This window comes from Theropithecus gelada, chromosome 9 (genome assembly GCF_003255815.1).
Source record: "Theropithecus gelada isolate Dixy chromosome 9, Tgel_1.0, whole genome shotgun sequence".
Taxonomy (NCBI): Eukaryota; Metazoa; Chordata; class Mammalia; order Primates; family Cercopithecidae; genus Theropithecus; species Theropithecus gelada.
The window spans coordinates 99,527,664-99,543,206 of NC_037677.1; the positions used below are offsets into that span (position 1 = coordinate 99,527,664).

General features: G+C 44.9%; 1 protein-coding gene across 3 annotated transcripts in view; it reads left to right on the plus strand.

Moving 5' to 3' along the window:
• The first annotated feature begins 1,744 nt into the window (after nt 1–1,744).
• The window catches only part of CNNM2 (cyclin and CBS domain divalent metal cation transport mediator 2), a 164,097-nt gene continuing 150,298 nt past the window's right edge, over nt 1,745–15,543 (plus strand). For 2 of the 3 annotated variants that reach the window (XM_025396730.1, XM_025396731.1), the window contains exon 1: nt 1,765–3,548. In XM_025396730.1, coding sequence (XP_025252515.1) covers nt 1,928–3,548 — 1,621 coding nt within the window. In that variant the 5' untranslated portion in view covers nt 1,765–1,927. Of the gene's footprint in view, nt 3,549–15,543 lie in introns of all 3 variants that reach the window. The other variant, XM_025396732.1, reaches the window with a different exon arrangement.

Sequence of the window (15,543 nt, forward strand, 5' to 3'; positions counted from 1 at the left end):
TTTACATAGTGTATTAGAAAGCGATCTTTGCTTTGAAGAAAAATAAAGTAGATGCGGCATAGAGGGAGTGTTTTCCACAAGTTTAAAATCAGATGGCTTTTGAGCAAAGCACTAAAGGAGGTGAAAAAGGCTATGCTGACATCTTAAGCCCAGGAAACAAACAGCAAGTGCAAAGTCTCGCAGGGGAAAATCCCTGGAGTGATGGAGAAACAGCTTGGAGAGAAATTAATTTGGCTTATTATCTGTCTCCTTCCACTAGGAGAACAGCAGGTGATGAGGTCCGAGAAGTAACGAGAGGTAGCAGACCTCTGAGCCTACTAGGATGATGTAGGTACTTTGGCTTTTTCTAGGATGAGATGGGAAGCCAGTGGAGGCATTTCAGCCAAGGGAGATACAGAATCTCATGGACAAGATCACTTGCTGCTGGGTTAAGAAGGGAAAGGAGCAGGTGTCGAAGAGTGAAGATCAGTTAGGAGGCCACTGCAGTCATTCCAGAAATTACTCATACCAGAAATTAATCAGAGACGTTTGACGCATTTATAAAAGCGGCGGGGGGGGGGCGGAATGTGCTTGTAGAATACAAAAGAGGTAGAGAAACATTAAACATTTTTAATGTTTTAAGTTTCAAGGAAAAGATCAATTTGACAGCTACTTTGCTACCTCGTCACCTCCAGGTGACGCTGGGAGTACTGGGGAGCTAGGTTTCCAGAACTTTTCGCTCTTGAGTGACCTATGACCCTAGCAGAGTTTGGCCAGTGTGATTAAGAATGAGCCTCTGTGGGTCTGCTTAGGATAGGATGCTTGCCGCCCTCCCATTTCCTTAACTTGCCTGGGTTCCTGTTGGGAATACAGATTCGGGGCCCTTCCCACTCTGTAAATATGGGAAAGGGTCTAGGAAGTATATACTTTTAGTAATAACATGTAGGGGTTCTATGACTAGCAAATTTGGGGAACTGTCCCTCTGACCGCGCCATCCGTAACTTTCTGTACACCTTTCGGGGTATGCCGCGGACCTGGAAAGCGTTGCAGGGCGCTCCTGCGGCCCGCAGGTGGCGCCATGTGATCGCGAGCCGCAGAGAGCGCGTACCCTAGGAGTCTTGAGGCGCGAGGACTACTGGTCGGCAGCTGTGCCGGGGCCACCGACGCCGCTTACCCCAGCGGAGCGCCGCGCACGTAGAGTTGGGGACAGCGGCCGGTGCCCCGGCTTTTTAGGCTGTGTGCATCCCAAGCCGCCTCTAGTTGGCTTCTCGGGCCTCCGGGGCAGGAGGGCGCTGAGGCTTTCTGCCCACGAACTGACAACTGCAGAGCCAGCAAGCCAGTGCATCAGGAACCTGCCGCCTTGCGCCGCAGGGCTTTAGTCCAAACCCGGCCGGTCCAGGCTCCCGGATCTACTACAGGGTCCCCCGGGGAGCGCGGGCCCCGGGGACGGCTCCTTACCATTGGCAGCAGGACGGAGGCCACGCCCCTTTCCTACAACTCTCATCTTTGACTGGCTCTCGAGTCCCAGCTGGCCACGCCCCCTCCCCTCGCACATACACAAGAGTCACGCGCCTTTCAGTTGGAAACTTGGCGTGCAGAGGGGGACGGTGGCTCTCATCGCCCCACCCATTTACCTTGCCATTGGTTCGCGGAACGGCACACGGTCACGCCCCCATTCCAGCCCCCTGGCTGGGAGGGCGGGCGCCCGCTTGTGATTGGCCAGTGGGCCTGCCTCTCGCGGGAGCAGCCGGCGCTCCTCTCCCTCCCTCTGTCCCCTCCCGCGAGCCTCGGGGTTCCTCAGCTGGCCGAGGTCGAGTCAGTGTCAGTCAGGGAGGCGAACTGCTGAGCACTGGCCGCGGACGCTCAGTTGCAGTCTCGCCCAGGGGCAGGTACCTGCGCTCGCGCCGCCGGGTGGAAAGGATGAAGCCGCAGCTGGAGCAGCCACCCTATGATTGGCTGTGGCGCTTGTGAACCCAAAGTAAAGATGGCGGGCGGGCAGGCAGCCGCCGCACTGCCCACTTGGAAGATGGCGGCGCGCCGCAGCCTCAGCGCCCGCGGCCGGGGGGTCCTGCAGGCGGCTGCGGGGCGGCTGCTGCCGCTGCTCCTGCTGAGCTGCTGCTGCGGCGCCGGCGGCTGCGCAGCGGTGGGCGAGAACGAGGAGACGGTGATCATCGGGCTGCGGCTGGAGGACACGAACGACGTGTCGTTCATGGAAGGGGGGGCGCTGCGGGTGAGCGAACGGACCCGGGTCAAGCTGCGGGTGTACGGGCAGAACATCAACAACGAGACGTGGTCCCGCATCGCCTTCACCGAACACGAGCGGCGGCGCCACAGCCCGGGGGAGCGCGGGCTGGGGGGCCCCGCGCCGCCGGAGCCGGACAGCGGCCCCCAGCGCTGCGGCATCCGCACCTCAGACATCATCATCTTGCCCCACATCATTCTCAACCGCCGCACCTCGGGCATCATCGAGATCGAGATCAAACCGCTACGCAAGATGGAGAAGAGCAAGTCCTATTACCTGTGCACGTCGCTCTCCACGCCCGCCCTGGGTGCCGGCGGCTCGGGATCCGCGGGTGGCGCCGTCGGGGGCAAGGGCGGCTCGGGGGTGGCCGGGCTCCCGCCACCCCCGTGGGCCGAGACCACCTGGATTTACCACGACGGCGAGGACACCAAGATGATCGTAGGCGAAGAGAAAAAATTCCTGCTGCCCTTCTGGCTGCAGGTGATCTTCATTTCGCTGCTGCTGTGCCTGTCGGGCATGTTCAGTGGCCTCAACCTGGGGCTCATGGCCCTGGACCCGATGGAGCTGCGCATCGTGCAGAACTGCGGCACGGAGAAGGAGAAGAATTACGCCAAGCGCATCGAGCCGGTGCGCAGGCAGGGCAACTACCTGCTGTGCTCACTGCTGCTGGGCAACGTGCTGGTCAACACCACGCTCACCATCCTGCTCGACGACATCGCCGGCTCGGGCCTCGTGGCCGTGGTGGTCTCCACCATCGGCATCGTCATCTTCGGGGAGATAGTGCCCCAGGCCATCTGCTCCCGCCACGGCCTGGCTGTGGGGGCCAACACCATCTTCCTCACCAAGTTTTTCATGATGATGACCTTCCCCGCTTCCTACCCGGTCAGCAAGCTGCTGGACTGCGTCCTAGGCCAGGAGATAGGCACCGTCTATAACCGGGAAAAACTGCTGGAGATGCTCCGGGTCACCGACCCCTACAACGACCTCGTTAAGGAGGAACTGAACATCATCCAAGGGGCGCTGGAGCTCCGCACCAAGACGGTGGAGGACGTGATGACCCCACTCCGGGACTGCTTCATGATCACTGGCGAAGCCATCCTGGACTTCAACACCATGTCTGAGATCATGGAGAGCGGCTACACCCGCATTCCAGTGTTTGAAGGGGAGCGCTCCAATATCGTGGACCTGCTGTTCGTCAAAGACTTGGCCTTCGTGGATCCAGATGACTGTACTCCCCTGAAAACCATCACCAAATTTTATAACCACCCCTTGCACTTTGTTTTCAATGACACCAAGTTGGACGCTATGCTGGAAGAATTTAAGAAAGGTGGGAAATTTTGGTCTCTTTCATTGGCTTGCTCTTTCTCTCTCCATCCTCTTCCCTACTTGAGCCCTCTACCCTCAGACCAACCCCCCAAGGCGAGTTGACCGGGATTTCTCCTTCTTTCTCTTAATTGCAAAGTTGAAAGGGTGGCGTGGATTTGGGGATGGATTGAACTAGTAAGTGCTACTAGGTTATTTTAAAGCACAAGACTGCCATCACTTACTTTTTACCATTATCAAAAAGCAGGCTGTGTAATTTCTGTGCATGACACTTTTTTTTTTTTGGTTCCGTGTGTGGGGCCTCTGTGCTTGAGGGGTCTGCCGCCTTCATTGTCTGGGTTCTCAGTGGGTAGGTGAAGGTAGGGGCTGGCTGATGCCATGCCATTTGGTTGACTTTAATCACAGGCATTTGGAAAACATGTAAATAGCTTTTGTAAACTCAGTGCAGTCGTTTTCCTTCTCCTTAAACATCCACACTGGCCTTTCAAAGATCGAAGTACATTTTCTATAGCTTCTGTTCCTGCTTGCCTGGCAACTTACCGGGAAGATTGAGGTCTGCCTTTGAGGGTAAGGGGTGGGGTAAACTAAGTATCGCCAAAAAAATCACCCATTTTCGATGTGACTTCTCTTAGCTAGAAAAGTGTTGTTGTTGTTGTTTTAAATTAAAATTATTAATATGTAACTTGGAAAGACTAGCGGTTAGCCAGCCTTTTGTGAAGAGGCTGTATGTCCCGTAGCCTTCTTCACTATTTGTTTACGTTTATCTGACAACAGTTACAGTTGCCCAAACCAAGTGTGATTTTGGCAGAAAGCTTACACCTTTAACAGTGGGATGAATCCCTCTATTGGGGCTTATTTATTTCTTGACTCTTTCAGTCTAAGTGTTCTTTTTTTCCACCTTGGTCATCTGATACATTAAACTGAAGTATGTCTCCGTCAACTCTCACTGTTCCAAGGTGAGAAATTATACAGCACATCATTTCTTGCATTGTGGTATTTGTTCGCTTGACCATATAATGAACAGGTAAATAGCAACTTGTACTATTATTATTGAAGTTCTGAATGTTTCCAGTAAAATGTTTCCACTATTTCAAATAGTGTTATTTGAAAACCAAGGGATGCTGAGTTCTTGAATTATTATGATGCTAGTGCATGTGCGGGTACTGAAATGTGTATGTAAACTTTCGTGACCTGATAGTCCTCAAAACCAAGTTTTCCTTCTTCAAATAGAATTTTGATCACTGGTAGTAGTCTCTCCTCTGAAGAAGGTGATATGTACCTAGTGACAGCTCACTGGATATGATGATCTGAACATACTCAAAGAGCATATGGTTGTCCTAATTCCGTTTTTCTGGTTGAATGATGCCCTCTTTAGAACAGGATCTCATTGTAGTATTTTTTTTTTTTTTTTTTGAGACGGAGTCTCGCTCCGTCGCCCAGGCTGGAATGCGGTGGCACAATCTCCACTCACTGCAAGCTCCGCCTCCCAGGTTCACACCATTCTCCTGCCTCAGCCTCCCAAGTAGCTGAGACTACAGGCGCCTGCCACCATGCCCGGCTAATTTTTTATATTTTTAGTAGAGACAGGGTTTCACCATGTTAGCCAGGATGGTCTCGATCTCCTGACCTCGTGATCCGCCTGCCTCGGTCTCCCAAAGTGTTGGGATTACAGGCGTGAGCCACCGCGCCCGGCCACATTGCAGTAATTTTTATACAAAGGAAAAGAGCAGAATGTGTTTTGAAGATTGGTAAATTTGCATTTAAAAGCAGGAGGTTCTTCTGGTTTCTTAAATAGTAAAAAGAAAATGTCCAGTATCTCTAGGTGACATAGCTTCTTTTGGGGGTGTCATTCTTTCACCATTAAGTTGTTAGTTAGAGCATCTAACTTCTTTCATTTTGCAGTAATATCTGTAATACAGAAAGATATGTTGGAATGTTTGGAAATGCCCCTAAAAGTCTTTCTATTGCTAAATTCCCCAATATTGATACAGGTGAGTGATTGCTTGAGTTTTTTATTACTTAGAATTTTGCACATTTACTCATGAATTGATGACACTAGTTTGTACTTCTTGCTGAAGTCTTTTCTTCACTTCTGTATCTTTTTACCTTGAGAATTTCATTTTTCACCTCACAGCTCCTTAATCCTGCCCCTACTCAAAATTTCAAAATTTGTATTATTTTGAAATTTGTGCTTGATTGACCTTGAACAATTTTTCTTGATGGATTTATTTTCACGAGGAGCTCTTTTTCCTTCAGAATTACCACTTAGTATTTTTTTGAAATGTATTCTTTAAATAATGGAATTACTAATATTTCCCCATGAATTCTAGAAAAATAATAAGGTACAAGATTTTATTTTTGTCTTTAACCAGAATGATGTATTTGGTTAAGAAGATAGTCCAAGTTAAAGACAGACATTCAAGCTAGTGGCACATTCGGAAGAGCAGGCAAAGATAGTTGGTTGCAAATGGGAAATTTAAGCCATGATCTTAAAAGGACAGAATGGATATTTGTTACTTAAACTATGGGAATAATTGATTTTTTTCACCTTCCCTTTCTTGGATTTTTTTTTTTTTTTTTTAGTTTTTTTATTTTTTCCTTATTGTCAGTTATATTGGTTCTTTTTTTTTGTCTGAGTTTTTTGTTTTTTTTTTTTTTTTTGAGGTGGAGTCTTGCTCTGTCGCCCAGGCTGGAGTGCAGTGGCCGGATCTCAGCTCACTGCAAGCTCTGCCTCCTGGGTTTACGCCATTCTCCTGCCTCAGCCTCCCGAGTAGCTGGGACTACAGGTGCCTGCCACCTCGCCCGGCTAGTTTTTTGTATTTTTTAGTAGAGACGGGGTTTCACCGTGTTAGCCAAGATGGTCTCCATCTCCTGACCTCGTGATCCGCCCATCTCAGCCTCCCAAAGTGCTGGGATTACAGGCTTGAGCCACCACGCCCGGCCTTTATGTCTGAGTTAAAACATTTTACCTGATTTTCGTGTGTTCATTTTCTAAATCAATTATGACGTAATGTTAACAATCAACCTTCTATTGTTTTTCTCTACTGAATAATGGTGTGTTGAATGGTTTGAAGACTTTTTCTTCCTCTACCTCTCTTCTAAATTCCTCATTTACAAACAAACAAACAAACAAAAAAAAACACCCCCCACAATACCAACTGTACCTCCCCAAACCAGTTAGATCATAAATCCAGATCTCATTGAAAATTATCCTTTTGACCAGGCATGGTGGCTCATGCCTGTAATCCCAGCACTTTAGGAGGCCAAGGTGGGCAGATGACTTGAGCCCAAGAGTTCGAGACTAGCCTGGGCAACCTGGTGAAACCCCGTCCTTACAACAAATACAAAAATTAGCAGGTCGTGGTGGTGTGTACCTGTGGTCCCAGCTCCTCGGGAGGCCTGAGGTGGGAGGATTCCTTGAGCCTGTGAGGATCCCTTGAGCCTGGGAGGCGGAGATTGCAATGAGCTGAGATGGTGCACTCTAGCCTTGGGGACAAAGACCCTGTCTCAAAAAAAAAAGAAAAAAGAAACAAAATTGTCCTTCCTAATTAAGAAGTTCTATATTGAAGACTTTCCTGTATATAGTTGTACAGAATTAGTCTGAGTTATTCGTTATTAGGGAGGAGGAAACAAAATGTTCTGTAATGTGGGAAGAAAAGCCACATTTATATTAGTATATGTGAATGTCTTCTTTCTTCTTCCTTTTTTTTTTTTCCCCCAAGAGACAAGGTCTCACTATGTTGCCCAGGCTGGATTCAGACTGTGATTGTCTTTTTTTCTCTGGCTACCAGGAAACTCTTGGTTTTATTTGAGATAGTAATTGTGCTAATTTTACAGTTTGCTCATGATGATGGTGATGATTACTACTTACCTGTGTATTCTATGCCAGGTATAGAGGCTAGGGCTTTGTATGAATCACGTTTAAATCTCACAATGGCTGAATGAAGTATTATCTCCATTTTACAAATGAGGAAATTGACTCGGGTGAAATGATTTGTTCAAGGTTGCACAGTAATTTGTGCCTTGGGGTTTTAACTTAGGTCTTTGTGACACCAGAACCTGCTCTCTTAACCTCTCTCTTATGCTGCTCTCCTTGATCCTGGTTTGACATTTCTGTTTTACTGAGTGTGAGGTTTAGTCTTTTGTCTCAACACTGCCTCAGAGCCTGCTGGGCAATAGAAAAAAAAATGTGTTTAAACATATATATGACTTTAAACCCAGTGCTTCTGTGGTGTTGTGCATACAGAACTGGTGTCCCCTTTTTTTGCCATTAAAACAAATCAGTTTTTTGGCCTGTGTGATCCTAAGTCTAAAGAATTGTGTTGACAGCATTTGCATATCAAGCATCAAAATTCATTTTGGAAATGTTTTGTACTAACATTGTGCTATACTACTGTGCTTCTTCCATGGGCTGCTCTACAGCTGTTTTTCCCATGGCTAAATTATGTAATATGTTTCACTGTTGGTTTCTTATCTGTTTCTGTTGCAAGGGTCACATAGTAATTGGTCAAACTCAGTTTTGTGTTTTAATCTTGGTTTTTATTTACATTTTTGAATCTATCTGTATAACTGGTTGCTAATGAGCATCCATTACATAACTCTGCTCTCTGTATTCCATGCAAGGAGCCTTTCTCTTTTTTTGTGTATGTTAGTTTTATAGTTACTTACAAATCTAAATAAGAGAATAAATTCAGTAAATACCACTAGAGGATTATGAGAATTTTAGAAAAACTACAGCAATGTAGTGTAGGGGAAGGAAAAGCAAAATGAAAGGCTGCCACCTTTGTGTGTGGAAAGCATGTTAGAGGCTCTCCAATCACCTGACAAAACCATCCTCACAAAAGATTGGGCCACCCAGTTGTCTATGCTGAGGTGCATTTGAAGAATTCGTAACCAGTTACTGTTTCCTTATTTTTCTCTTAGCTTTATAACAGTTGCATTCCAGTATTGCAGAGCATGCTATTTACAGCTGCTAGGGACTTAGCCAGCCTCTTTTCTAGCTTTTTCTTAGGAACAGGTGGGATCACCAGATAATGTTCTTCAAGGAAAGAATGCACTGTATAGTTTTCACCTAAGATATTAGGTAATTTCTTTCTATAACTCAGCAAGTCTCTCCATATTAATATACTGAGAGCTTAATATTAAATACATTTTTTTCTCACCAAATTAAGTGTTGTATTTGCCTTGAATCTAGGAAGATTTTTTTTTTTAAATTTATTTTATAAGTATTTGTTAGGGTCTTGCTATGTTGCCCAGGCTGGTCTTGAACTCCTGGCCTCAAGCAATCCTCCCATCTCAGCCTCCCAGAGTGCTGGGATTACAGGTGCATGCCACCATGCCTGGCCAGAAGATGTTTTTAATTAGTGTTTAAAGGTATGAATGGTGTCACAGGGAGTGGATATATTTGTTTTCATGATCTTGTACATTTATTTTTGTGCAGTAACATTAAATGAATGTAATTTTGTGTGTTTTTAGAACATCATTATGAGATAGCCAGATAGTACAGAATCAGAGCTGGAAGGCAGGCAACTTGAGGATTATCTAGTCCAGTGTTTGTCAGACTTACCTGATGATAAGATTTACTTGGGGCCAGGTGCGGTAGCTCACGCCTGTAATCCAGGCACTTTGGGAGGCCGAGGCAGGTGGATCACCTGAGGTTGGGAGTTTGAGACCAGCTTGACCAACATGGAGAGACCCTGTCTCTACTAAAAATACAACATTAACCGGACATGGTGGCGCATGCCTATAATCCCAGCTACTCGGGAGGCTGAGGTAGGAGAATTGCTTGAACCCGGGAGGCAGAGGCTGCGGTGAACTGAGATCGCACCATTGCACTCCAGCCTGGGCAACAAGAGCGAAACTCTGTCTCAAAAGAAAAAAAAAAAAAAAAAAAGATTTACTTGGGTCACTTAATGAGAGTAAGGTCTTAGGCCTCACCCAGAGACCTCCTGAATTGGGAAAGGGCTTTTGGAATCCATGTCATTTACAGTTTCCCTGGTGTACTTCTTATGGTTAGGTGAGTTTAGGAGAAACTGGTTAGTCAGCCCCTTGATTAAGGAAGGTAAACCCTGGGAAAGAGAAAAAACAAAGTAAATGACCTATTTAGGGCCACCTACCTAGCTAGTAGCATCAACTGAACTAGAACCCTTGTCCCTGACTTCTAGATTAGAGTTCTTCCTGCTTCAGTAGGCTGGTCTTGTGGTCCCAAGTTATTCAGAGATGAAGGTAGCAGCAACATTGAAAAAGCAAATAGTCAGTGTTACTATTGGTTTTTATTTGTCTTGTGATTTTTCTGTCAATATTTTAGACACCCTGGATTCAAGCAATTTTTGACAAGCATTTTATTATATAGAAAATAAGTCCAAGTGTTTGAGTTCATTTTTATTTAATTTTTTTTTAGTTTAAGTTTTTTACTTTGTTGTGGTTAGACTAGCAGGGTATTTTAGGAAATTAGTGTTGATATCTAGATTATTTGAAGCCTCAGGTAATTAAATAGAAGATATTTTATTTGATCTAACTTATTTTAGATATCCCTTAATGATTTATTTTCTCATTGATTGTTTCTTCTATGGGAGTAATGATGATTGGATTTGGTTAGGACTGTGGGGGTGAAGCTTCCTTGACTTTTCATTTCTGTTCACAGTACATACAGATCTGTAAAATTTCCATGGAAATGTTCATCAAAGCATTTGAAGCCCATGTCCTATTCGTGCATCTGTGTACCCTCTGTGCCACACCCCTCCCGTTTTCACAAATAAGTGAAATTCTCACAGAGAATCATGCTGATTTATAGAAGTTACTGCATTACTAGGATCACCAAAGTCTGAGCATAGACATTTAGGTGAGGAGAGACCATAGTTAAATACCAGCTCTGACTAAGTAGGAGCTGGATGAAGCAGGAAAGGACCTTGTCTGCGTTTTCTCTTGGTTTTTATGGGGATTACACACTGTCTTTCCCGAAGCATTCTTAACTATTGTGAGAGGCTGGTTAATTTTAATTATTGGACAAATCTAATCACAATTTAAAATATCATCAACCAGGAAAACCCACAAAACAGACTGAACTGTTCTGTGGGTTTTCCTGCTTTTACTTATTTATTTTCGAAACAGGGTCTTGCCCTGTCACCCAGGCTGGAATGCAGTGGTGCTGGCATAGCTCACTGAAGCCTCGACCTCCCAGGTTCGAGTGGTCCTCCCATCTTAGCCTCTAGAGTACTTGGGACCACAGGTGCATGCCACCACACCCAGCTAATTTTTGTATTTTTTTTTTTTTTGAGATGGAGTCTCACACTGTTGCCCAGGTTGGAGTGCAGTGGCACGATCTCGGCTCACTGCAAGCTCCACCTCCTGGGTTCACGCCATTCTCCTGCCTCCGCCTCCCGAGTAGGTGGGACTACAGGCACCTGCCGCCACGCCTGGCTAATTTTCTTTGTATTTTTAGTAGAGACAAGGTCATGCCATGTTGCCCAGGCTGATCTTGAACTTCTGGACTCAAGTGATTTGCCTGCCTCGGCCTCCTGAAGTGCTGGGATTACAAGCGTGAGACACCATGCCTGGCCCCTCCTTTTATTTTAAATATAAAATTTTATGTTTACAAGTGTGAGCTGCCACACCCAGCCTTACATAAACTTTTAAGAGCAAACCTGTGGAGTGTAATTAGATGCATAGTTACTTATAAAGTGGTATGTATTTTTCAAATGAGTCCTTTTCTCTAAATATATATATATATGTATCTGTATGTTATTGATAGTAAACTTCCAATTCATTAAGATTTGCATGACATATACAGAGTACTATTAAACTCAAACACGTGGAAGTGGATCACTAGGATTGAATACAGTTTTTTAAAGTATTGTCTTTTCATCTTTTTTTTTTTCTCAGAACTCACAAACAAGAAACCCCAAATCATACCAACACTGAAAAGAAGAGACAATAAGAAGCATTATTTCTTTCAACATCACAGACATTGGCAACTCCAGGGATAAAAAGGGGTGGCAGTTGGCTGGGCGTGGTAGCTCATGCATGTAATCCTGGCACTTTGGGAGGCCCAGGCAGGCGAATCACTTGAGGTCAGGAGTTCAACACCAGCCTGGTCACCATGGCGAAACCCTGTCTCTACTAAAAATACAGAAAAATTAGCTGTGCGTGGTGGTGGGTGCTTGAATTCCCAGCTACTTGGGAGACTGAGGCAGGAGAATCACTTGAACTTGGGTGGCGGAGGTTGCAGTGAGCTGAGATCGCATCACTGCACTCCAGTCTGGACGACAGAGTGAGACTCTGTCTCAAAAAAATAAAGGAGGGGGCAGTGGCAGACTTTGGAAGGAAGAACTAGATGTTTGTAGTCTAACTTAGGTGTTGATGGATAATGGGGATGCCAAACCCTCTCCCTGTGTTACATTGGTGCTATGACTGAACATAAACACTGCTATAATGACGGTGAGATCTTCATGTCATCATATTTAACCCTCCCTTGCTGTCATTCTGAGGTAGGAGTGCTTCTTTTTGAATTCACATGCTGTGGGGAGGATAGCATCTGTTAATGCAGGGGTTAAGAACAATGGGCTCTTCCTGGATCTGTTTTGGACAAGTAACTTATTCTCTTTAAGCCTAAGTTTTTTTCATAGTAAAATGGGGATATTTTCTAACTCATATGGTACCTATTAAGAATTATTGTGCTACTTTGGGAGGCCGAGACGGGCGGATCACGAGGTCAGGAGATCGAGACCATCCTGGCTAACATGGTGAAACCCCGTCTCTACTAAAAATACAAAAAAATAAAACTAGCTGGGCGAGGTGGCGGGCGCCTGTAGTCCCAGCTACTCGGGAGGCTGAGGCAGGAGAATGGCATAAACCCAGGAGGCGGAGCTTGCAGTGAGCTGAGATCCGGCCACTGCACTCCAGCCCGGGTGACACAGCGAGACTCCATCTCAAAAAAAAAAAAAAAAAAAAGAATTATTGTGCTAATAAATATGTAAATGTTTCTAACAGTACCTGGCACTTTGTGCTTAACCAGCATTTTTATTATAACAATTCTTTCTGTAGGCTCTTAGTTGTTACCTTAGTCCGTTTGTGCTGGGTAACTTAAAAATAATAGAAATTGGCCAGGCGTTGTGGCTCATGCTTGTAATCCCTGCACTTTGGGAGGCCAAGGCGGGTGGACCACCTGAGGTCAGATCACTAGCCTGGCCAACATGATGAAACCCCGTCTCTACTAAAAATACAAAAAATTAGCTGGCCGTGGTGGCGGGTGCCTATAATTCCAGCTACTCAGGAGGCTGAGGCAGGAGAATATCTGGAACCTGGGAGGTGGAGGTTGCAGTGAGCCAGGATTACACCACTGTACTCCAGCCTGGGCAACAAGAGTCAAACTTCGTCTCAAAAAAAAAAAAATAATAATAATTGAAATTTATTTCTCAGTTCTAGAGGCTGAGAAGTCCAAGATCAAGACAGTGGCACTGGCGTCTGGTGAGAGCCTTCATACGGCATCCTCACATAGCAGAGAAATGGAAGGTGAAAAGGGCCTAAGCTAGTTCCCTCCAGCACTTTTACGAGGCACTGGTTCACAGCCCTCATGACTTAATCACTTCCCCCAAAGGCCCCACCTCTTAATAGCACTACCATGGGGATTAAGTTTCAACATGAATTTTTGAGAGGACACGTTCAAACCATAACAGTTGTTCTTGGTCTTTCTCTTAACTAGAGCCTGATAGTCAAGAGAGATATTTTGGCATGTGTCCTTATAATTATTATTGGTGTTGAAATCTAAAAGTGGCTAGGCTGGCTGGGCGTGGTGGCTCACACCTGTAATCCCAGCACTTCGGGAGGCCTAGGTGGGTGGATCACTTGAGGTCAGAAATTCAAGACCAGCATGGCCAACATGGTGAAACCCAGTCTCCACTAAAAATACAAACAGTAGCCGGGCGTGGTGGCATGTACCTGTAATCCCAGCTACTTAGGAGGCTGAGGTGGGAGAATTACTCGAACCCAGGTGGCTGAGGTTGCAGTGAGCCAAGATCGTGCCCCTGTACACCAGCCTGGGCGACAGAGTCAGACTCCATCTCGAAAAAAGAAAAAAAAAAAAGTGGCTAGGCTGGGTGCAGTGGCTTATGTCTGTAATCCCAGCACTTTAGGAAGCTTTTAGGAAAGCTGAGGCAGGAGGATTGCTTGAGTCTAGAAGTTTGAGGCTGCAATGAGCTGTGATTGTACTGCTGCATTCCAGCCTGGGTGACAGAGCAAGATAATGTCTCTTAAAAAAAAAAAAGTGGCTAATTATTACAGGTTTTTTCTTTTCCTTTTTATTGTGATTGGATCCTAAGCTTTGTTATTTTCCTAGCAGTTGACAAGGTGACTACGTGCATATATATTTTTAAGGAAAACAGAATAATTTATTATAGGTTCTACTTTCCTTAGAGTAAGAATACTGTGTTTAAAATAATTCTTCATTCTCTTTAATCATAAACAACTGAAAAAGACATCTTTTGAGTTGTTTATCCGCTCATCTATTGATAGACATTTAGACAGTTTCCACTTTTTGGCGATTTTGAATAATGTTGCTATGAACATTGGTGTGCATTTTGAAAGAAAGTGCTTGTGGATTTTGGAAGCCCTTGAATAACCAAAAGCTTTTAAGACTAAAGGAAGATAAAAAAGATAAAATCTTTTAACATTGATTGCATAAAAAGTATAAAAAATGGTAGTGCCTAATATAGCAAGTTTGTATTGCTTATAGCGGTGTAAATTTATAATAATTTTGGAAGGCAACTAGGTGTCATAAAAATGATTTAGTATTTTTTTTCCACTGGAAATCTTAATTCAGTGATCCAAGAGAAGAAAAGAGCTGTTAGCTTTTTATGTTGTATATGTATGGCAGCATTATCTGGAAACAGTGAAAAATTGGAAATAAATATCTAGCACTTCAAGGCAAGGCATGGAGGAGAAACAGTTAAGAAAATTATAAATGTGAACTATTTCCAGCCATTCAGTGATCATCTTGAAAGCCACATAGCAATATGGGAAAACTTGCACTGATTATTTGCACGGAATATAGACATGCAAAAATATATACATGTGTATACACTGGAAGGTAACATGGAAAAAGTGAAAGTAGTTGATGTATTAGGGTGGGGTGATCATAGCCAATCTTTGTGAAAATCTCCTTGTTAACTTTGTACATGATATACCTGGAAAAAATTCAAATCTGCTAAGAACATTATGAGTCCTGATCTTGTGAAAACTAACGATTGCTTGTATTAAGGAACTCATTCCATTTCTCTTGAGGAACATTTTACTGCTGAAACAGTTGGTTCTTTTTTAAAATTTTAAAAATTGAGATATAATTTACATGCCTTAAAACTCACGCCTTTAAAGTATCTGATTTCCGGCTGGGCGTGGTGGCTCACGCCTGTAATCCCAGCACTTTGGGAGGCCGAGGCGGGCAGATCATGAGGTGAGGAGTTCAAGACCAGCCTGACCAACATGATGAAATCCCCTCTCTACTAAAAATACAAAAATTAGCCAGGCATGGTGGTGCGCGCCTGTAATCCCAGCTACTTGGGAGGCTGAGGCAGGAGAATCGCTTGAACCTGGGAGATGGAGGTTGCAGTAAGCCGAGATCAGGCCTCTGCACTCCAGCCTGGGCGACAGAACAAGACCCTGTCTCAAAAAAAAAAAAAATAGAAGGACCGAATGTGGTGGCTCATGCGTATAATCCCAGCACTTTGGGAGGCCAAGGCAGGTGGATCACGAGGTCAATAAATCAAGACCATCCTGGCCAACATGGTGAAACCCCGTCTCTACTAAAAATACAGAAATTAGCTGGGCATGGTGGCATGCACCTGTAGTCCCAGCTACTTGGGAGGCTGAGGCAGGAGAATTGCTTGAACCCAGGAGATGGAGGTTGCAGTGAGCTGAGATCACGCCATTGCATTCCAGCCTGGTGACAGAGCGAGATTCCATCTCAAAAAAAAAAAAAAAAAAAAAAAAAAAAAAATTGTTTTGAT